This window comes from Neolamprologus brichardi, chromosome 20 (genome assembly GCF_056152115.1).
Source record: "Neolamprologus brichardi isolate AB-2024 chromosome 20, ASM5615211v1, whole genome shotgun sequence".
Classification (NCBI taxonomy): Eukaryota; Metazoa; Chordata; class Actinopteri; order Cichliformes; family Cichlidae; genus Neolamprologus; species Neolamprologus brichardi.
In genome coordinates, this window is record NC_142123.1 from 6,219,753 (window position 1) to 6,243,883 (window position 24,131).

The 24,131-nt window shown below is 41.4% G+C and overlaps 2 protein-coding genes across 4 annotated transcripts in view; one reads left to right on the forward strand and one right to left on the reverse strand.

Moving 5' to 3' along the window:
• Positions 1-1,445: 1,445 nt before the first annotated feature.
• rimkla (ribosomal modification protein rimK like family member A) lies at positions 1,446-16,553 on the reverse strand. Its single transcript, XM_006785486.3, has 5 exons — positions 15,812-16,553; positions 8,014-8,244; positions 6,114-6,200; positions 4,105-4,308; positions 1,446-3,362 (listed from the first exon to the last, which is right to left on the reverse strand). The coding sequence occupies exons 1-5, from the start codon at positions 15,972-15,974 to the stop codon at positions 2,842-2,844; spliced, it is 1,206 nt and encodes a 401-aa protein (XP_006785549.1). The 5' UTR covers positions 15,975-16,553; the 3' UTR covers positions 1,446-2,841.
• Positions 16,554-20,225: 3,672 nt separating this feature from the next.
• The window catches only part of LOC102787620 (forkhead box protein J3-like), a 75,118-nt gene continuing 71,212 nt past the window's right edge, over positions 20,226-24,131 (forward strand). For 2 of the 3 annotated variants that reach the window (XM_006785483.2, XM_006785485.2), the window contains exon 1: positions 20,226-20,514. The gene's annotated coding sequence lies outside the window, so the exon portion shown is untranslated. Of the gene's footprint in view, positions 20,515-21,547; positions 21,584-24,131 lie in introns of all 3 variants that reach the window. The other variant, XM_006785484.2, reaches the window with a different exon arrangement.

Consider the following 24,131-nt stretch of genomic DNA (forward strand, 5'->3'; position numbering starts at 1 on the left):
ACCTATGAACACGATGTGGAATGACGCAGGTTTCGATACAAGGACAAATACTTTAAAGAATGGGGGACGACAACTGGAGATAGTTTACCAGACAAGCATTTATGTCAGTATGTGATTTGATGAGCACACCCACCAGCCCTCCCGCATCAGGAGGGTGGACATCAGCGGATTTCACAGTTTGTCAGATACTTTGATCATATGGATACTGGACAAATATCACAGTAGAGTAAATGATGTTGTTTTCCTCAGTGGAGACACTGTGATCATTTGACAGCAGACTTAAAAGCTTCCTTTTCTGGTTGTCTGGCAGATTTAGATTTGGCACCCTCCAGCAGGGGCCTGCCGTTAAGAGTCCAGACAGTTAGTAAATTGGGCCCACAACACAAGGAGAAAAAAAAAATCAAGCTTCACAGCGGTTTCACTTTATTGACACAATATTAGTGCACACAAACCACTTTTTTTCTTTAAAAATACCATAAATTAGGAAGTAAACGAGGAACAATATAAAACAAGCAAGGAAAAAAAAAGTGCATGTTAACCATGGTATATACCATAAAGTCTTACACTGTAGTTTACAACCTTTTTTTTCATTGTTGTTTATGTATATTCTGTCTGCTTGTAGGTATGTGTTATGTTTTAGACATGTCTCTAGCTTGGATGGATGTGTCATGCCTTTTTGGGGGTCAGGGCTGAGATCCAGGCTGCTTCCCTGAGTTGTGTTCGGCACAAAGCGTTATACAAGCCTAACAACATGACCGTCACCATGTGAAACAATTTTGGGGTTCATTTTTGTGCTTTTGATCATACCTGTAAATTTAATCTTAGTGAATGGTTCCGCAGCACAGCCTACAGCTATGTTATTCGTTTAAGGAGGCATACAGGAGGTAAATTCAAAGGAACAAAAAAAAAAAAAGTAAACACAAAGGTCTTAGCTGCTCTAATCCCTGGATTTCCTTTCTTTTCTTCTCTCAGGAAAGGAAAAAAAGCTAAATTATATTTACGAAGACTTTAAAAATATAGGGTTCTTTTTTTTGTACATTATGCCAACATTATTTTGTGGGTTAGGATGCTTAGTTCTACATATAATATGGCTGAGAAGGCTCATCTAACCAAATTCAGAAAGTTTAGCACCAAATTTCACTCTCTGCCTTTTAATATTGAAAGTCTATACACAAGAGTTACCCCACAACTTGTTAAAAATATCACTGTTGGCGATTGTTTCAGCTATTCCAGTCTAATCTGTCCGGGTGTAAATATATGGTAAAGTTAATTGACTATCTAAATATTTACATAAAAGATAAAAAGAAAGGAAAAACATAAAGCATGTCAGGGGCCATTTGAAACCACAAGGATCCTGGCTGATATGTATTGTATGTCTGAATATCTGTTATCCTATGGCAGTGAGAAGTCACTTATTTGAGGTATATTTTGTTTGCAGGTGTAGATGCAGCTTTCACACTCTGTCTAAACTTTCCTAAATATGTCACCTTAGCAAGAGAGAGAGAGAAAATAATAAAAGTGCTAGGCATTTAGTGGCCTAGCAGCAGCAGACTGCTACTGCTGGTAAGGCTAAACAAAGATACTATGTAGGAATGTCAAATTAAAATTTGAGCAGTTAGTTCATTTTTATATTCCAGTTTTGCCACCCAAACACATCTGATGCTTGTTGACATGAATCTTTTACAGCTCCTGTTAGTGCAGGATGGTTTCGGGTCCTCTCCTGTGTCCTCAGTTTGAGCACTACATCACTGCACTGGAACTGACAGAGTAGTGCGCCTAGCATCCCTACTACTTGAAAGCACTTCATGTCACCTCCAATTCACCAAACCTGACAGCAGTCGCAGCAGAAAACCTTTTATATGACAACAGAGACTATATGTAAAATAATGTTATTATAATATGATGATTAAAAACATGGCAGGTGTATGCTTTCACCCATCCACAAACACCATGCAGGAACTCATAAAGGCCAGTTTGGCACTAATTTCTGTATCCCAGTCTAACCTCATGCTGCAATTTAAGTTTAGATCGTGGGGTTTCTGGTTTTGGGAATAGAGATGCAAAGAGAGGAGAGTCAGGGGAGCAGCCTCAGATCTCTTTTTGTTTGTTTGTTTGTTTTCTCCGTTTCTGTGTAAGCACGAGATGTCTTAGTGTTTGTGTCCATGGATGTGTCAGGACAGCCCCTTTTAGATATGCACTTCTTTCCATTAATCTGATAGCAAATGAATGTGTCACCTTCAAGTGTGAATGAGCACCCTCGTCACTTTGACATAAAAACCTCAACTGTAACCGGACAAGCTCAGCCCTCGTAGCTTTACATCTTTATGACTTGCTCAGCCTTCTAGCAAATGCCCCATTGGGCAAAAAAAAATTGTAAAAATCTAATTTCCATGAATATTAAAATATTGTTCTACGATTCATTTTGCAATTTCCAATCCGGAGGAGCAAAAGAGAGCTCTCATTTTTGGCACCACACACTCACCTGCTGTTAGTGATAACATTGAAAATAACTAAATGATCAGAAGAAAATGGCAGGCCTTTTGTACTTCTCTATGGCAAAAATATCTAACACACAATGGCTCTGTCTGAATGAAGCCGTGAGGAGTGGTTACATAATGTCTAAATGACAGGGTGCCATCACTTTAACGGACTGATGAAGCCAGCAGTTTTACATATTGCATGCCTGAAAAGGGCTAAGTTTTAGTTTTTTCCTTGCTTTTCTGTTTTCATGGTTTTTGGACTGATATGAAATTTTAAAAGGAATGTTGATGCCATTAGTGTGCGTGTGTGTGTTTGAAATGCATTTGTGGGGTTTGTGTGAGAGCATGAAGATGTTTGGGCTCACTCAGTCAATAACTTGATCTCATTGGCAAGGAGGGTGTTGAAGTTGTAGGCTGGATCAGCTAGGTCTGGGAGATCAGGCAGGCTGGGGGCTGTGGACTGGCAAGGTGACGACTGGGAGGGCTCGGCCAGCTCCGGGTCGCTCTCGCTGGAAGTTGACCCCACGCTCATGTTGCAGACTGCTTCAGGCAGCGAGCCACCGCCAGAAGGCACGTTGCACACTTCGGGCTCGCTGCTGGTCTCGCTGGTGCTTGACACGACGGACAGCAGAGACATCTTGCGAGTGAGCCGGTTTGGGAGCATTGACAGGACATAGTCAGCAACAATGCCTGCTACGTCCATGCCACAGGCCTGGTCGAAAGCAATGAAGCCCACATTTGCGTTGGCCTCGCAAACCACAAACGAGCCATCGTTGAGCTGAAGGAGGTCAATGCCGCACACATCCATGCCCAGGATGTTAGACACCTTGATGGCCAGCTGCTTGCCCTCCTCACTCAGGGGGCACATCATGCCTACACCACCTGACAATTCAAGAAGGAACATCAGGCTTTTTTAGTACAAACCACAATTTACAATTCTTTCACGAGACTTCACGATAGTCAAAAAGCAACTAATCTTTTATAAATCAGCAATTACATAAAAGAAATGATGTGGGGACAACTTAGGATCCTTTAATGTTTTCTGGTTATTTTCAATATTTAATTTCACAATTAAATACCACATCAAATTCACCCTAGAAGTGTCAAAGAGATTTGCTACAGGAATGCAGAAGACTGTGATGACTGATGTCCTAAATATGTCACAGTGTATTACAGCCTCAGCTAAACTAAAACTTTCATCCTCTGACAGTGAAGATCAGTCTCCTCAGCTGGAACACTCCAGGGTTGATTCAGGACAAGCCTGTTGATTTCGCACTCTTACCCAAAGTTGAGTTCTGAAGCATTACTAAAGCATTGTACTGATTATACCCAAAATGTAGACATATGCTATGAGCAGGCCAGTTCCTCTTTATGAAGGTCTTTGTTAATAACTTGCCTATACTTTACTTATCACTAAGTTCATCTTTTTTTTAAAGATAATTTTTCCATTGGGAACCTAAAAGATAAAAATGATCTTTAAAAACTACGCCATATCTAAATGTAAATAATAAATAGAAGAGCTCTTGTTCTCAAACAGCGATACCACTTAACCACATGGCTTTCAAACATGGGGAGAGTTTTACCTTGACCGTGGAAATAATTCAGTAATTTAATGTCTGCCTACCCAACGAGCAGTTGCTCTGCATGCGACCATCAGTGGAGCAACGCAGCATGGAGCCGATGATACGGCCGCCTACTAGGACAACCCGCACATCACGGCCGTGCGACTCCTTGACGTATTCCTGAAATAGGTAGGGGGTCTCGTGGCGGATCACGTGGCAAAGGTCCGTCAGGTGGTGTTTGTCCCGTGCCAGGAACACAGCCTTGCCTAAGCAAAGGGGACACAAGATTAAAGAAGGAAGGAAGGAAGGAAGGAAGGAAGGAAGGAAGGAAGGAAGGGCTAGTTTTTAAGGTTTATATTTTACTAGTCTATCCAATCTAAACAGATCTATGTCATGGCAGCCTGAAGACATATAGCTGTGTTGATATTACCACACTAAAAGAATTTGCTTGCTGGGTCTGTCATTTGTGGTGTGCTAGCTGAGGGTGGAAAACCTAAAAAGCTTGGCTAACAAGTAGCTGCTTCTGCTGACCACGTCTCATGCCAGTTCATGTCATACAAATGACAGGATACTCCTCTGAGCAGCCACAGAACTGCTTCTCACACAGGATAGAAGTTGCCTCTCTTAATTAGCACTGCTTTGCACTTTCTTCTTATTTTCAAGACCTCTGACCCCTGCTGAGGGAAAAATCATGTGGTTGCTCTGTGTTTGTGTACACCATGCAATAAAAACACAACATCAATAACGGTCTTGTGACTCTTTTAGACATGTGACCATTACTTATCTGAGAAAATACTGAGAAGGTCAGTACATCAGGCCACTTGTCAGTAACACCAAAACATCTGCTGAGACCCTTGGTGTCATGACCAACACCGGGATTTTGAATCTTTAAGCTCATTCATTTTTCTCCTGACTTGAACATTGCAGCTCACTTTTCACATGCATCTCTCAGTCCTTCATAACCCACCTCCAGTTGCTGCAGATTGCACCAAGCAAGGCTGCTAACAAAAACTAGCTGTTGCGCTCATATCACACGTATTTTTGTTTACCTTCACTGGCTCCCAGTGAAACTCTAAATCCACTTTACAATCCTATTATTAACCTATAAAACCCTACTTGAACAGGCCCCTGCTTGTATGCCCCTGCTACTGAGACCTTGTCACTGCAGCCAACTTCTCAAATCATCAGACCAGGGTCTCCTTGTCAGTAGTCTTAAATGACTACTGGCAATTCCTTTTTATAGATTAAGAGAAAGTTAATATTTTCTTTGTTATTTTTGGGACTTTTTTTCCAGGTCTATGGAGTGTGCATGCTGGAATGAATGTGTGACCCTATGGTTGATTATGTGTCTGTATGTCGGAATGTGTATACTCATCTTTAGTCTGTGGCTTTTATTCAAACCGTGAAGCAAACTCTGTGTTTTGAAAAGCGCTATACAAATAAAGTTATTATTAATACCAGCGATTCATAATATTTTTAAAAAGTATTTCCTTTATGTGTGCTCTTGAGAGGGAAGGGCAAAGTGGAATTCATTTGTGTCAATGGTCAACCACAGAGAGAGTAAAAACAGCCCTCCAGACGCCTAACGCCATAAAAAGGGTCAAGTTAGTGGTTGACCAGTGACTGCTTTCCTAAACAATGTGCTGTGATGGCAGCCTGGGCCAGCAAAGACCATTGTTATTCCTTCACACAATAGCAGCGACTGTCAATAACTATGAATAGGAAAGGGCTAATGGTTCAGACCGGGGCTGATCTCTTGGAAGCACAACATTAATGCCAAAGCTTCAAACGTTCCCACACAAGCCTCTTGTGTATTCAGTCTAAAAGAGGAAACTGAGATCAACTTGTTAACCATAAACTAAAATAAGTGACCGGATGACCACACTGCAAGCATTAAGAGCTTCTGTTTTGTGTTTGATGCGGCACCGCAGTGCTAATCATTTAACAGCCTGCCAGAGAATTTCATATAAGAGTGGACTGAGCTCCCATGAGGGAGTTGCAGTGTACAGATTTTGAGTTATGGCGTTGTGACCAGAATGGATGACAGGAAGTACTGGGCTGATTGTTTTACCTCTGTGGCCACGTGCATTCTTCACTACCACCGGGTAGCCCAGTGGCTCAGCCTCGTCAATCATCTTCCGGAAGTTGTCGTGCCCACCTAGGAAATTTTCCACGCACGCACACACATACACAAACGGAGGACACACGTAGAATATATTAAAATGCTGTCCTTGGTTTGATAGCATGGTTCACACGTTACAGCCAACTTTGCAGGGCAGGAGAGCGAATGTAGCATGTTGCTATGGAAACAGAAATGACTCAAAACAGCGAGGCTGTAGGAGTGCTGTCCTGAGCGTTTATTTGCTGCTTGATTCATAAGAGTGGAACAGAGGAGTCAGTGAAGGAGGCATTAATGTGAAGCAGCTGACCGTATCTGACACTGATTTATAACAGCAGCCTGTAGCAACAGATGTGCTTAAGCTTTGTGTGCTCTGGCGTGAGAGGTGATTAAATGTGTTAAAAATACTTTTTTTTTTTTAAAATGTAGAAATCTTTTTAATAATATAGACTTCATTGCTTTTCCTGTGTCTCTATGCTCCATTCAGTGAACTGAGCAGATGTGAACTACCCTGTCACGTGGCTTTTTTCCGATGCACTGCTTCACATGTGCTTTCAATGACAAGGGGTGAAAGAAGACAAAGTTCAGAGTAAGAGAGACTGGACACCAAATGTTGTTCCGATCATTAGCTGCTGAGATAGAAGAGAAAAGGAGTGAGGGGAATTTACGTCTTTTATTTTGAAAAATCAGAAGGGGATTGTTAGGTGGGGTGTGTGCGTGTGAGTACGGTTGGTGGGGGGGGGGGATGTTACATAAGCCCTCCAGCTGCTCTGCATGCATCGCCTGGCCTACTGTGCAGAGAAACGGATGGAATGTAGGCCAAACACTCCCTCCGCTTTCTTTCTTTTTTTCCTTTTTCTCTCACTCAGTCTGTGTCCTTTTTTCTGCTCTCACTGTGGATTTTCTTGCAAACTGCGAAGAAATATATATATATATATATATATATATATATATATATATATATATATATATATATATATATATATATATATATATATATATATATATATACACATATATATATATATATACACCTTTTCGTCTGCCGTTGACTTGTCCGAGAAAATCAACAAGAACAACGACTAAAACAGCAGCCTGTTGTTTTTGTTTGGCTACCCTGTGTTTCTTAGCACTAGTTTAAACACTGTTTTCACAGATGTTGTGAGTATTAAAACAATCAAAAGGTTTGAAGGACAACTATGTGGATTCACCCATATATGTCTGACTGCTCCACATGTATGTGGACAGAAGCCTGTGATGCAAATTATGTGATTTAAATGTAAAACACACCTGATAATGACATCACTGCTGCTTGAACAAATGCCGATTTGACTGTAGATGATGCAGTTTTACTACCTATGTGTGTGCATTTGCTTTTACTATCGGTTTTGTTTTCCATTAAACTTCAGTTTCATCCGGTTTTAACATCACCGGGCAAACAGTGATGATCACTGTGACCGACACCTCACCTGGTTATCTGTGTTTATTTCTGCATTTGTCTTATATGCAGTGTGGACATAGAGTCCCTGCATTATATATATATGTAAGTACTTCCACAAACAAGTGGGGTTCGCTGCACATGTATTCATGTAATACTTAAGCCATTTTCACACACGCTGAACGAATGAACAAAATTTCTAGAGCTGAAATTAAGTCACACTTACACCTTTGTTTATCCAACAAAGGTGTAAGTGTGACCTAATCACACTTACACCTTTGTTTATCCAACAAAGGTGTAAGTGTGACCTAATCACACTGCACTGGATCGCTTCTTAGCTAGTCTTTAACATGTTTGCTATAAAGTCTTGGTGATGTTCATGTGTGAAAATAGCACAGTCAAGTACTGATTTACCGTAAGAGAAGGTGTCAGGAAGAGGCACCCCATGCCCAGCTAGTTCTTGAAACGTCCAAAACTTGTTGACACAGTTGAGTATGGCCTGGGGCCTGTTGATCAGCCGGCAACCCATCTTCTCCAGGTGGCGGAGCACAGTGATGTCACTATCTGACTGAACCCAGGGCGTGGGTACTCGCACCATCACCACCTGTGGGTAAGATGTCACCAATTCCTGCTCTGCTCGCAGTCCTGTAACGGTGGAGGGGAAATGACAGGAGGGGCAAATAGAGAAATGTATATTTAGAAAAACACTGTGATTTGTTAAAAATTTATTCAGTTATTTGATTGTTGCTCAACAACCTCATACATATATAAAGTTCTTCAGATTATTGTTCTGAGTTGCTGTACAAATGTTTGATAAATACCGTTTTCTCATCTGTTTCTGAAACTCATGGAACCAGAACCAGCAGCCGACATCTGGCCTGTTTTTTCTATTTTCAAGACAACAAATGAATGTGTCACTGTTAATAGCTCCAAATTCTTCCTGAAAGTCATATGCAACCCTAGGAACAATGTGAAAGTTCTCAGTAAGACTCCATCCATCATCTAAGTGTTTGATGACACTTTTCCTTTAGTCATCACACAAATCCATGTGACCAGGCCAGCCACCTCCAATGCTGGTAAATTTAAGCCATTTAAACCTGCAGTACCTACTGATATAAATATGTACTTCTTGCCCATGCACATTTACAGTTACATTTACGCTTCTTCCTCCTAGACTGAGTGACAGGTATCGTCACTGACATACTGACACTTTATACTATTTTGTCCCTATGTAGGGCAGTGGGCTTGCAAAAGAAAGCTCAAGGGTAATAATCTTAAATTTAATCAAACATAAGAAAACTGTGCTTAAAAACAGCCTGAGAAATCTAAGAGATCTAAGATCTTAAATGTGTGGTGCTCTGTCCCGCTGAAAGTCAAAATGACACTGGTTTTCATTAACTTGACATCACTTTTATGATGCAAATGAGAGCTAAGTAACTACAATAGGCTAAGTGAACGCTTCTGAATGGGTCATTTCAATTCAGCTCTGAAATCATAAGCCATAAAAAACAGGGGAGAAATAAATGAAAAGGCTTGCATGTTGTGATGGGGACAATAAAGCTGGTGTTAGACAGACTTCATAATTTTTTCTATAAATGCTACAAATCCGGCGTTTCAACATTTATTAACCTTCGGAAGCATAGCCAGGCTGTCAGATTATTTAGGCTCAATTGCAAATGGACAGCACACTGAACTATGACAAATGTGTACCTTTGTGCTATAGCAGGAACTTCAAGTACAAAAAAGAAGCAAGGAGACACACTGAACACTAGCCCAGCCCTTAGCCTCAACCATGATGTGAATTTCAGCCATCTTAGGCTCACAATAGCGGTAATGACCCTGGCTAAGATCATCAGAGGTCAAAAGAAGCTGCTGCATGCATAATAACAACCGACACCTAGCTATTAACATGCAACCCGCCTGCACAATGCACATCTTACATACACTCCTTTAGGGTCATTGTGTCCGCAGACGGGTAAAAGTAAGTGAAACAAGAGAAATGCAGCTGGTATGAAAGGGCTAGGTATGTTCTAGCAAACACAGAGAAAGGGAACAAGGGGAGAGAGAAAATGTGGCGCATTAAAAAAGGAGTATGAAGCCATGAAAAGAACCCCACCCCTCCCTTTCTCTCCTCCTCCTCCTCTTCCTCACAGTCTCAGTGGTAAAGCAGGAGGATTCACTATCGCTCCAGCCCTATTTAGCGCTTAAGACACACTGCTCTTATTGTGCAGCCACTGAGTGCAATGTGAGTGGTGTTACAGTGAGAAGCGTCAGGGGATGTGGTCTCATGGTTTTCGACAGACAGTATCCACAGTGCTCGTCTCCATCTCCAGGGGGACCAAACAGAGACCAGCGAGGCACCCGGATGAATCATTCCTATTCATCTGTGCAATTGCTTGCGCGCGCCGCACTGACTGTCATGTGACCACTGCAAAACCTATCCGAAATCCTGGTGTACAATAATTACAGCATGGGTTTTTGTGATATATGTATATGTATGTCAGCACTTCAAGCTTTCAGATGTTTCTGTTTGCACCTCCTCTTTTTCACTACAGACAAGTAAGAACAGGTTGAGGAGGAGCAAAGACTCAATTTGTTCAAGATGATTGTAATACAAAAAACAACTTTAAAAAAAACAATAACATTATATATTTTCAGTCCGCAGGACAAAGCTAACAAGCATTCTATGCATGCCACTGCAACATCACAAAGCAGGCTTACAAATGCTGTGAAAGTGTTTGGCTGTTTGTCCGGAATGCAGTCTGTGCATCCTCTTGCATTAGCCCACTGAGACAACAGTTTCTTGTGGTCTGGTTTTGGGGCGACCATGCTTTGTGTCTATTTGCAGATCTTTTATCAAAACCACAGATCAGACAAGAACATTTAGTGTAGGTCCACTGCAACATTTGGATTGTGCAGCACTTGAGGCAGACAAGATGAATCATGTGACTTACATTTTGACAAAGACAAGCCCAAACAGCTTGTCAGCAAAAACATGAAATCTGCTACTGAGAAATTCTCACACGAATTATGCCATATCTATTCTATACTATGTTTATAAGAGCTATCTTTTCAATTTCTCCTTCATTGCCATCCGGAGGTGCTGATAAAACTAGAGCAGTTTAGATCTGGCTCTTTGTTGCTCTAGGACAGGGGTGGGGAACTCCAGGTCTCAAGGGCCGGTATCCTGCAGGTTTTAGATGTATCCTTGATCTAACACAGCTAATTTAAATGGCTAAATTACCTCCTCAACATCTCTTGACGTTCTCCAGAGGTCTGGTAATGAACTAAGCATTTGATTCATGTGTATTGACCCAGGGCGATATCTAAAACCTGCAGGACACTGGAGTTCCCCACCCCTGCTCTAGGCACTGCTTCTTCTGCATGGCATGCAATGACTGTCTTTGGTGGCATGTCAGTCATGTTGTATGTCAGACAAAAATCAGAGGCGGTGGTAATGCCTCACCACCATTTCATTGTTTTTGGCTTTGTTCATCAACATCTATCAGGATCAGAAAGTATGAAATTGGAAGGGTAAAAAAAACCCAGTAATCATAGAGCACACAGTTTTCTCTTTGGCTACTGCAACCATGCGAATTACACAGACAGACTGATTTGCAGAATGACCATATATAAAAAGAAAAGCTAAGCCATACTAGTCTCTACCATTCGAGGAATAACGTTTTCAGGTAGTTTTTAGGGTGTGAGTTACACAACAAGCCATAACTAAATATCTTAACTCTAGCATGTGACATAAAGATGTTGCCATGTGTTGAATGGAAAAACTGTGAGCCTTTTTGTCAAACCTAATAAAATGCAAATTAACCCTTTCCAGGCCACATGCAAAAACCTGCAAATGAGATTCTGCTGGCTAATTGACAAACAAGCCATTTTTCTGGAGGAAAACATATGCAATCATGCAACACACCAAAAACGTTTATGCACTGTTTTTATTATCTGAAAATGCAACATTTGCTAAACACTGATAAAGTGTAACTGTAAATTTTTGCACTAAGATTCTATGAGGTAAGCACCAGAGATATGCAGCATTTCTGTGATAAAGAGCCATCACATAGCCCTTATTTAGTGCATGAACTCACTTCTTTTATCAAATGTACAATAATTAACAACCACTCTGTGATGCATATTAAGTAAACAGCAATACTGTTCATCAAAAGGACTCTTTTCCCATAAAATGTAGAGTCTGTGCTTCATAAACAGCCACACAAAAATTCTATCCAAACCCTAGTGTCTGTTGTTGCTCTTGCTCTCAGTTGGTAAATTAAGATACCGAACCTGCCTTAATGTTCCAGCTTCACTGACATGGAAGTGTTGCATTTTTCATCTCAGTAAAAGTGTGCCCACTGGCATGGATCACGGATCCAGTCTATCTTTAATTTTTTCAATCACAAGATGTGAAATGCCTCCGGTTTGCTAAATGCTGGGTTTAGCTGTGAGGGGCCACCATTCCTCATTAAAATATAATGTCGTGTATGTTGGGGTGGCTCCACTGATAGCTCCTCCTAGGGACACACTGAACTCATTAACTTTAGTGTGGACCGTGGACCTGAACCTGACCTAAAAACAAAAAAAGAAGAAATGACGCAGAAATGAATCAAGAAAACCTTTAAAACTTCTACTTGTACAGGTGTTATCAGTTTTATGATTTTGACATTATTATGACCTAAGCTAAAAGAAGAAATGGTTTATGCCTCCTCACAGGTCAAAGCTCATCCCTGGATGAGTTGTGATATGAGGGACTTTTGTTTCTCAAATGTTTTCTGTCATACAAATTTTGCTGAAATAACTTCACTGGATTTGGAGTAGGATGTACTAATATGGTCAATGTAAACTGCACATACATTTTGCGCAAATGTAAATTTGATCAAAACAACACACAGAAATGGAGGAACACGTAGTACTAATTACACTAACAGTGAAATATCACTTGTGTTTCCAGTGTAGAAACAAGACCAACTGCTTTGCTCTAACTGCAAATGTAGCTGTATATCCTTAAGCGTTTGTTCCACATTTGCCTATGGCACTGCTGTGTAGGGCTGGGCCATATTATACCGTTCACGGTAATACCTGGAACAATGCTAGGCAACGATAAGAAAATGAAATATCGCGATAGAATATGGGTAAAACGCGCATGTGTCAAAAAAGCACGACAGTAACGGAGAATGAGAATGGGGAAAGCAGATTGTTGAGTGAAATGGATAAACCAGAATTAGTTTGTAAAAATAGTGCAACCTAACTGGTTTGGTGTTTGTCCGTCAGATACACAACAAAGCACATTTTTTTGTAGAACATGCAAGCGGCCCGCCGTATTTGTCGGACTAAGATGCTCGTAAATCTGGGAGTAATCTGGGTCCTAAACTCCGTCCTTTAAGGTCCCGAAGTCAAATGAACATCACTGAGAGTTAAAAATTGTCTAAATTCTTCCATCTTTAATAAAACGATCAGCGTTGCTGCTTTACCAGGTGTAACTATGATGTTTAACATCCAGGCATCCATGAAAACAGAATTCATTACATTTAACGGAGTTAGAAGTTAGCGGAAGTTAGCTTGCTAGTTTCGCTAGTTACCTAAGCATGATATAGCATGTTCTGACTAAGAGATTTCTGAAAAAAATCAAACTTACAGCTCTGCTATCACTTCCAACATAAATTAAGACAGGAAGCTACACAGCAGTGACGTTTGTAGGGTTACTGAAGTTGGGCTAGCTGGTATTTAATGATGTGCTACGTGGTCGCTAGAGACACAGCTGTGTTAGCATAACATAAACAGTGAAGCTGGAGGATGAACGCTAACACTTTTCCACTCGATAAAGGTTAACGTGAAGGTTCCTGATGGTTAGAGACAAATGCAATGGCATGGCAGGATGCTGTAAACGGACCAAACTTCAGTCAGAAGAACAACTGAGATAATCCATCCACAATAGAAGGTTAGTGATTAATATAGTGCAACAACATGGGAATAGAGCAGCTGTGACAGAATACAGCATTAATGAATCAATGGTACAGAAGTGGAAGAAGCAAGAAGAATGAGTTGAATAAAGTTTGATTTATCTGACTGCTTTGTTGCCTTATAATCCCGTGCACCTTATGGTCCGAAAAATACATATTTGACTTTTTTATTTGGCACACTGCAGTTTAATGTAGCAAAGCATCTCTTTTTAACTTCAGTGGATATTATACATGGTTATGCTCAGGATATGTCAGCCCATTTCTACTGGAAATGCCTTTCGGTTAAACGTTCAGCAAGGAATTTGCATTTGCACTGTTAAATGTTTATATAGCTTTAATGCACATAAAAATACAGCTGCTTGTTTAAGTGAAAATAAATGGATGGGGTTTTTTTGCACTAGTAAAGTTGTGGAGTTGTATTTTGTCTTGCAGAAATTATATCGTTAGTTATATGTTATCGCAAATTTTCAAATATATATCGTGATAAATAGTTTTGGCCATATCGCCCTGCCCTACTGCTGTGTTATGCTAACATAAATGACAGCCCATTCGGCCTGGAAGGATACAAAAAACAAGCTATAGATACAGATATGTTAGCAATTACAGTTTGAATTTTGTGTTGCAACTTCAGGAAATCTGTAATCCAGTGAGCGTTAATCCATATCTTTAAAAAACAAACAAACAAACAACAAAACTGCATTTATTGCCAGGTGCATAAAGAAAAAATGCACTACAGGATCCAAGCATCTGGCCATGTATCCTGAGGCTTCCTGTGTAGAAATCCCACAGCACAACCAATCTGTTCACTGGCTGTTAATCTGTGATGTCAAGCCAAGGCTCAGAAGACATTTACTTTAGGCAGATTACAAACTACAAGCCATGTTAACTGCCTTGCTCATGTGAAGCTTGTTAAGCTATACAGTTGGACAGCTGTCCACCTGCATTTAAAAATGTGCAGGGTACAGAGTATATATGTCGAAAATTGTTAGCGCCAGGCTATATTTATCTTGGTAATTATTCTGTGGGCTGTGCTATAACATGTGTGATTATTTGTAACTTCTTAAATGTAATGCCTGCCACTTAAATGCCCATCTGTTTGCATGTAAAATCCTATTTAAAGTGTAAAGCCTGGCTTGACTGAGCCGTACAATACAGCGGTTTAATGTAACAGTGCAGTAAGGGACACCCTATCTACATTCTTAACCATTGCCATTTTTCAGCAGGCACTAATGTCAGCCTAAAATTATATGTTTTTAACATAGTCTCAATTAACATCTGTGTGTTAATTGAGACCTTCACACATCTCCTCTCATCTTGTGACATATCCCCACTTCACACCAGCCTGACAAATTCCCTGTTCGTCTGTTTGTTAGGAGCTCCTGCTGTTGCCATCACTTTATTGAGGCCTCCCTAGTCATTTCTATGAAATGTTATCCTTACATGACACTCAGAATCACGTGTGTTTTGGACAAAGCAGCTCAAAATGAAAATAAACGAAGAAAAAAAAGTTGAAAATAGGTGATCACGTTGGTTGTATAATGTACAGAAAACCTTGAAATGCCAGAACAAGTTGATGCATGTTTATATCTGGTGACAGTTTTCACCCTCACCGTTTCAGTATTAGATAATAACAAAAAATCCCTATATGGGCGCCATAAAGATTTGCTTGTCATTTACCTGCATTTAGTATGAATGTCCTATTCTTTTTCTTTTTGTTAACTATTACTCGGGGAGTCAATTTTAACTATTTTAAATGATTCAATGTTTATATACATAAAATAAAAATAAAATAAATAATAACACAGAACCTACAGCCTTAGTTATCAAGCGACGCAATCTGTAGCAAAGTTACAACAGCTCACTGATGAATGCCTCTTATCTAATAACTAGGTCTCTGTGGTATTTAAACACATTTTTCTTTTAGCTTTTATTGCCCGGGTAATTCAGATAATTTGCAATTGCCGGGATTGCAGCGAATTCAGCGAAATTAAATCAAGCGTCATCCTTCCCCTTCTGGAGGCAGTCTAGCTGGAAAAGTAGGTTAGGCGGTCACGGCCATGCTTACACTTCGCTTCCTTGCAAATAGGCAGACTGAGCCAACCCCTCGCTCTGTATTCAAGCTGTGTGCAACCCCCTCCAAACAATTAAAGTCTACCATCTATACGGAATACCGATCTCAAATAAAACAAGAAAACCAAGCTGTATATCGTTTTACGACCGCGCATCGATCGTGTGGTACTTGCCTAGCTGGCCCTCGCAGATCGTCAGCACGATTTGATCCATGAGGAGGTAGCGGAATTCTACGTCCTCGTCGGCGCAGTGCTCCTTCAGCGCCCGGAGGATCTGGACTTGTGGATACTCCTGGCTGATGCGCCGGTCGGTCAAGAACCAAACTCGAGAACACATTTTCACGTTGTTTGAAAAAGAAATCCGTTTGAAAATACAACAGCTGTGGGCGTGGAGGCAGTAGGTGACCGGTGGCAGCGCGGGATTCGAGGGTCAGGCGGAGATGGTCACACAATGGAGACCTCGGCGGCTACAACCGCTGTTTGGACCGAACCGACGTGGACAAATAGTCTTCTTTATCACCTTTGTTTCCTTTCACTTCCTGCCATTTAGTCTTTCGCTGGTGCAGTTTGTTGAGCCCACACCGAGCTAATTCGACAGCGCGAAGGGAGAACGACGGTTTTACCCGCAAAAATGTGGGGATGCAGCTCTTGCCACCAGGGCAAACAAAGCACGAGCTTTGGCGCTTTGTATTTCCGTTAGCCGGGTCAGAGCTGCTAGCAAAAAAAAAATCCCCGCGTTCCCAGCGGCTGTGTAGTGCTGCAAACAGCAAAGCTGTCGGCTTTTTTACAATAAACTAACCCGAACAACTATTTTTTTCTATAGGTTTGGCTGCTATCCACGAGGTATTGGTGCTGAAAAGTGCACACGCTTCGTTTACAACTCCACTTATCCGCATGCCCGTGCACGGTTATCGGCGCCTGCCCCAAAACAAAGGTTTCGAGAGGATGTAACCAATCACAGCTCGCGAATTGTATCACTGCCCAAAAAGCACGCGGAAGATGTGGGCGAGCCGCTATAATGCCAACCAATGAGGGAAGACTAGGGGGGCCGAGCCTGTAGGGATCGCGCGCTCCGCAGTTCAGTAAGAGACGTCTGCAGAGCGCACGAGACCGCGCACTTTCCGAACCGGTTCAGACCAGACCGGCGAGGGGGTCTGGCGAATGCCGACAGCGCTGTCTCTAAGCTGAAGTGGCAGGAAATGAAACAAGGTCATCACAAGCTACTACATTCTCACCTTCCATTTCTTTTATCCCACACTTGGGAGATTTCTAAAGACTCATATTTGACAGACAAATAGTATTAAAAAGTCGCTATTGTTTACCAACGCTGCTCAGGGAGCACCAACAGCTGAGAAGCGGAAGAACACCTCGGCGTGACAGGAGAGCGAAATTATGCGAATGACCCACTTCTCCTTCTCTCCCTCACAGCTCTTTGTGCTTGTGCTGTTCGTGACTGTATTATTATTAGTAATAATATTCCTGGAGCGACTGGATAATACAAAGAAACACAAACAAACAGCCTTCATAGGCATTACTTTTTATTCAATAGTCCCTACAGATTTCGATGATGTCATTATTCCCGACATCCATATTAAATAAAACACAGAAAAGGGGGGTTTACAAAAAGGGTTGCTCGAGAAGCCCCCAAATTAAAAACAAAAACAAAAAACAAACTTAAATATGATGATAATTCAGTGAGAATTACGTACATACTGTAACCAGTAACCTCGGACAGATAATTCGGCATACATTTTACCTTTTAATAGGGAATATATTAAAAAAAATGCAATCATGATCTTTATAAGAACACAGTGGCGTGTCAATACATCAATATATAGTTTCCTCCCCACCACCACCCTCTTTTCGCGGTGGCAAACAGCTGGAACACTGATGCCATGACGTGATCGAGACTCTGTGAGAATAAAGCTGTGCATGATCTTCTCTCAGCATTTTTGGAGCACGTTCCTTTCCTTACTGTTTGTTACATAACGACGTGTTATTGTGTTGAAGACGTGTGTGACACGTTAACAATTTCGCTTTCAATGATGAGTTTAAAGAAACAGAGCACACCCAGTTGGACTTTGAGTAATCGTCTGTGCAGTCATTCATAGAATCAAGCTGTTTAATACTAGGAAACCCAAAACATATGATAACCAAAGGTCGTCAAAGGTTAACATCCGTGTTTCCTCGTCAGTTTCTATGAGGGCACATGGCTCTCGACAAACGCTCTAAATCTCTTTGCACCTCTATGAAACGTCACATAAACATACACGCGTGAATATTAAAGATAATCACGAACGCTAACAGCGTCATTTCAGCATCCTTTCTTGGCCGCATGTCAAAGTTTCACCAACAGATGTAGCAGCATGAGCTCTCCTCCTCAACCGATGTAGGCTTGCTCTCGCGAGACCCCCTCATGCACCGGTTACGTCACACACCAGTGACAAAAATCAGGGTTCAACAATAGAAAAACTTCACACCATTTTATACTTGTTAATAAATTCCCCGTTATGCCACGTAACCAAATTTAAACTTATGATTCCACATAAATTGATTATCCACCTGTGTGCTTACACATATATATTAGCTTACCTCGAGAATTTGGGGCAAGGAAGTGGTTTTATACAAAATTTCTACCCCCCTTAGTAGAATGTTTTATATAAATGAATTCCACATGATTCAACCATATTGAAGACAGACACTACAGACATTAAACCTGAAAGAAAGAAGTGACACAGTCTTTTTTTCCCCTCATCTCCTTCTTTTCAGCCTCCCCCGAGCACAGCGCACAATAACGGCGAGCCAACAGGATCAAACCGGGTAGAGCCAGTCGTGCTGCCCTATCGTCACAAAGTAGGCGGAAGGCAGCGTGGCAGACACATCCCATGCGCAGTCAGCAACAGACGTATTCCCTACCAGCATCCCACCTTAACTGTCATACCATTAACCGCAGCAGATTTACTGTGAAATCTGGTTTCATTTGTTAATGCAAATAAATAGATGAAATATATCTGGGATGAAATCTGAAGTAAGGGACACACCACGAGATATGTTTCATTGGATTAAAGTAAGCGAGAAGGATACGTGGACTTCACATTATACACACGTCATGTCCACGCGGTTGGTCTGCTTGCCGTTTAGGCACAGCTGATGAAATGAATAGACTTAACAACACACACACACACACACACACACACACACACACACACACACATATATATATATATATATATATATATATATATATATATATATATATATATATATATATATATATATATATATATAATAAATACATCTATTTTAACTATTGCAGCGCATTGTCTTAGGATAGAGGGCCCTCTGGTGGTAGATTAACACATTACATTCGATTAATTTAATCATCTATCTATCTATCTATCTATCTATCTATCTATCTATCTATCTATCTATCTATCTATCTATCTATCTATCTATCTATCTATCTATCTTCCAGACACATAAACGGAATAAACCGGCAACATTGTACAGCCGCTGCTCCTTCACAGTGCCCAGGCTCTGACAAAATATCCCATCAACCCTTGCAATCAGCTCCATCATCCAGAGGAGTGCAGCAGTGAGTCGTTTATAAGCCCGGCGCTGATCACTCTCGCAGTGTCCATCAGGGAGCAAGAGTGTACAGTTGATGGAAAATACCATGAGGTACTGTAACATATAAAGCCGTTGTTCACAGTGATAAAGAAGCCTGGCTGGTGTTTTGAGTCTCAGAAGTGAGGTATATGTGACCGCACAGCTGATGGGCAATGTCTCAAACAAACATGTTGGGATGTTGGTAGAAAATCATTTGCGTAACTTGTAATCGCTGTGTATCTGCACTTATATACGCGTAACACAACGACATAGCAGCAGGAAACTGAAATTTGAATGAAAAGATGGCAAACATATAAATATGTATGTATAAATATGTCCGTTTCAACAAATTGCTTTAACTGTTGTCCTCTCCAGGTGGGTGCGCTGTGCCTGCATGCAAGCCTTTCTCACAATCAACAAATTATAGGCATCCAGTCTAAACTGGGGAATACCTAGTATCACAGATAAGACATGACCACAAAACCCCAAATTTGTTGCTGGAGCAGAACAGCGTGATCTGAAGCGCCACTAAATGCAATTATCTAGCTCCTTCACTGCCACAAAGTAGACAGGGAAACATACTGAAGCATGTTTGCTTGTCTAAGATAATTTGGAGTTATGTGGCGTGTGGAAGAAGCGGGCAGCCTCTTTCTTTAGTTGTATCCAACCGGAATGAAAGCGTCAAAGTCACTGGCGTGATCCTGTATTAACGATAAGAACTGTATCCCACAACAACAGGCTTATTTAACAAATATACACGGCACAGTGGGCTTCTATTTTTAAAATCATATGTCTATTCTAATTATATGTTTGGCGTTTATTTTAGTCATAGCAGTGGTAGGCATGTCCTGGCGGAATCTCATTAATATTAAAACCGGGAACTAGTTAAATGGATCTGATTTCATTTTTTTCCTATTGTGGTGCATGAATTTATCTTCAACGTGCTCCGGCTGGCGTTGGAAGTAGTTCCGGTGGTTTAGCAGCCGAGCGGAGCACTGAGACCCGGGATCTTTGCGTTGATGAGCGCAAATGCGAATAGCGGGTCGAGTCCTCCAGTCTTGACTTGTCGACTGACCACAGCAGCGGTCAGTTGCACGCCTGCAGAGCGCCGTGCGCACGCAGCCAGAGTGACAGCGCAAAGGCACCACAGGAGCTTTTTTTTATGTGTGTGTCTGTCTTCGAAGGGGATTTTCAAGTGCAGAACAGCGTCTGGAGCTGCTTGAAGCAGAGTGCACAAATTGAGCCGGTTCTCGTATTCGCGTGCGACGGTGAGTAGTCCGTTCACAAGAATGTTTGAATATGTTGCTTATTGGGATTTGTGACAAATGATCGCACAGCGGTGGTGCTCAAAGCCAGCGGTTTTTGTTTTGTTTGTTTTTTTACTTAACGGCAGGCCGTGACAAGTTCGCTGTCTGTGACAATACGAATGCATGCAAGCGTTGCATTGTGCCGTTATACCACGTCTGCTGGATAAAGTCAACTTCTCTAAGTTATTATCTCGATGCTACCGTCGGCACAGCCAGGCTGTCTGCTTACAAGACTGTTAGGAAAGTGGTGCTTAATGGAACAATTATCCAAGCAGTGAATTGTACGGGACGCGCAATACGCGGAGGACAGTGCCGGTCAGAGATTTAAAATAAAAGACTTTTGAAGTGATAACAGGGGAAGCATGAAGCCTCGCAGCAGAGGCTTACAGACAGCTGAGCTCCACAGTGATGCAGTGGTCTATCCATAAAGCAGTTCAATTGCTTTATGATTGATATATAAATATATATAATAGCGAATCAGTTATGCATTAACAAAACACATTAATCTTGTAGCTCACATAACAATGGAAGGAAAAAGTAGTATAAGGAAAAATGAGCCTTTTTCCTTGTAATTGGCATTGTTTAACAGCGTGAGGTATTTTTATAAAAGTTTAGATTATGTGAACACTGGCAGTGTGTCAGTAAGAAGCTGTCTGTCAGTGTTTGTAGATGCTGATGTCTTTGTTCGGATTTCAGAGCCTCTCCGTGTCAAGTTTAAGAGAATGTATTAAGGATATTTAATGTATATTGTATTAAGACTTAAAAAAGGACCTAACCCTGATATACACTTTATATATATTGAGAGAGAGAGTATGAATTTACTGAATACTTTCAAATAAATGATTTGAGCTACTTGAAGATTTTAACAGTTTAGCTGATGCAGACACAGCTGCCCTTGAGCCATGCATGCAGATGACTTTTCTTTAGTTTTCCAGCGAGCTGAGTTTGGTGATGGTCCAGTTTTGCTCATTCATTGTGGATTTCTTTTCTATAGGCTGCCCATGAAGACACCATAGCCTTAACATCAAAGGTAACCGTCTAATACTGACAGGACTCTTTCTCTTACATTATGCTGCAGTATCTTTAGCTAGCCAGTACTATACAACTTCATCTCGCCAAAAATATTCAGACAAGGGGAGTTGGGGTTTGTGTGTGTGCGCGCGTGCTCGTGTGACAGACTGAGGAAGCGTTAGAGAGAGAAAACCCTGCTCCTGATTTGGATGCGTCTCTAATTCCTATCAAGATGAGAGCTGTCTGAACAGATTTCTCTCATCATTATTTGCTCTGAGATTTACTTGTGCTTGTAAATGGTGTTGATTGAGGGTAATTTGGCTTTTTAATTGCTGAACAGCTGCCACACTCACTGCTGATTGCCATTGTAGACTTTCTCAGTAGATCACTCATAGACCCCTAAATGCCTCATTAAAACGTTATGCAGAATCTCATGAAACGTGGCGAGAAGGAACCCTTCATAATGTTTTACTGATTTGTGTTTTATCATCAGAAAGGTCGTTGTAATTATCGTCAATGTCAGCAAATGCAACGCCAAGAACCGAGCGTAGTAATGACTTTTTGAAAGTTGAATTAACGGGCTATTTGTGGATGCACTACAGGCGTTTCAGTCTCTTTGATAAAGATGAACTCCATATGCCAGTTTTCAAATCGTATATGCCTGTCAAAAATTTTGATGTTGTCTCTCTGCATATTCATTATGACTTGTAATATATTCTTTTTGCGTGACTTCACAAGACGTGTTGAGCAGCCAGGCTTTCTTCTCAGTGTCTGCCAAGAATGATTTGCCTCCCAATTAAAACGTGATGGAGTTCGAGACGCAGAACTTCCCACAAATCTGCGACAAAAGTGGGCTTTGTTAAGCAGTTTATATCTCTTAAGAAGCCTACACTTGGTCTTTTTGCGTCACCCTGTTGAATTAAAAAAATAAAGAAAGAAAAATTCAAGTACACATACACGCATCCTCAGCATTAAAGCTGCTGACAGAAAAAAGTGAATAACACTCATCGCAGTGCAGTATTGTGCTGGGAAACCTTGAGTCCTGGCACTCCTGGTGTTGACATTACTTTGACACATACCTCACACCTAAACATTGCTTCAGACCGACCGCTGCGACACAGTGATGGCTCTCCCTGACAGCAAGCGCTTCTCCCAGCAGCACAGTCGGCCCAGAGCACAACCCAATCCCAAATGGCGGTCCCAGTCCCATCAAGGGTGAGCGGGATGTTGGGGAGCAAATCATGGAGAGGCCCCACATCCGGCTGCGAGACATTACAGGGCAGCTCAAGAGATTCCGTGTCCAAAGTGGGCTGTTAAGTTGAATCTTGTCTCATCTTAACATTTTTATTTGAATCTTTTCATCAATTCCACCGAAAACCACCATCTGTGATGTCCTCACTGCTCTGATTTCAACAGTTCAGTCACTGCTAACCAGTTCTTCCCATTTCATTTTTTCCCTTACCATCAGGGTGATGATGTCGCTGTTGCGGCATCTTCGATATCATTCAGCTTCTCTAGTGAGTTTGTCCTGCGGTCAGATCTACTCCGACTCCACCATCTTAGACCGCAGCCGATGGTTCTCCTTGTTCTGCTGCGAGCTGGAGAGCCACGCCAGCCAGAGTCTGCTGCAGGCGGAGAACTGCAAAGCAGAACAAGAACTACGATCGACAGCTGGAGTCAGAAGAGTTGGGAGTCTGTCAGTGGGATGAAACGCTCTCTGGAGAGGCAGTTAGATATACTGCTTCGATATTTATTTGTCAGAAAGCGGCAATTAAAGTGTTTGCGGAGAGGCACCTTATATGCGCTATTAATTAATAATGCATTAAGAGAAAAAGAAAAGCCCCGCTGCTACTGCCACAAATAGAATCGGTGGGAAACGCTGTGTCGGGACAAGCGGCAACTTTACGCATGAGGCAGGTGGTTTTATTGTTCTTGCAGATTGGTGTAGAATCAATTCAAGCATCCTGGTGCCTGGGCGGTGCTCATATAGAGTTTTGCTTTATTGATTAAACCCAGCATGATCAGTGTTAACATGCATTATTTCAGTCTTTTTTTCTCTCTCTTTTTTGCAGCTCATAAGTAAAATCCAATCTCTTTGACACGGAAAAATGTTTTGCCTGAATTTACAGCAGCATTGACGCCTTTAAGCAGACACACTGTGTGCTCGCCTTATTACACATGTGCTGTTAAAGACGGTCGGTGTTTAACCCTGGAAAGATCTGTTTGCTTAATGAAGAACTTAATAAGTAACAATAAGCTTTTAGCAAACAGAGACACCCACGCTCCTCTGTTACACAGATTGATCCCTGAGAGCCATCTTCCACTCTTTATCGTGGACACTTCCGCTAGAGGGGTTGTTATTTAACTGCCTTGCTCGAAGATAGCGTGGCAGTAGCTATTAAAAGAGGTGAGGAGGTGGTCTCGTTTGGTTTAGCAAGAAAACCCTTTAATCTGCCTCTGTAATTACCAGGCCATTACTGCGTTACTAGGGCATCAGGTCACTTTAATTACCTCCGGTCAAATCAATAATCTACTGTTTAAATAATTAAAGTGATTGTTTAGATGAC

Bases quoted from the DNA above. Each gene is read 5' to 3' on its own strand.
- rimkla (XM_006785486.3), bottom strand. From the start codon at position 15,974: ATGTGTTCTCGAGTTTGGTTCTTGACCGACCGGCGCATCAGCCAGGAG. The intron at 4,309-6,113 runs GTAAAACAATCA...CCCTTTGCTTAG, and splicing joins GAATGCACGTGGCCACAGAG to GCAAGGCTGTGTTCCTGGCA. The intron at 3,363-4,104 runs GTAGGCAGACAT...TTGAATTGTCAG, and splicing joins GCAGAGCAACTGCTCGTTGG to GTGGTGTAGGCATGATGTGC.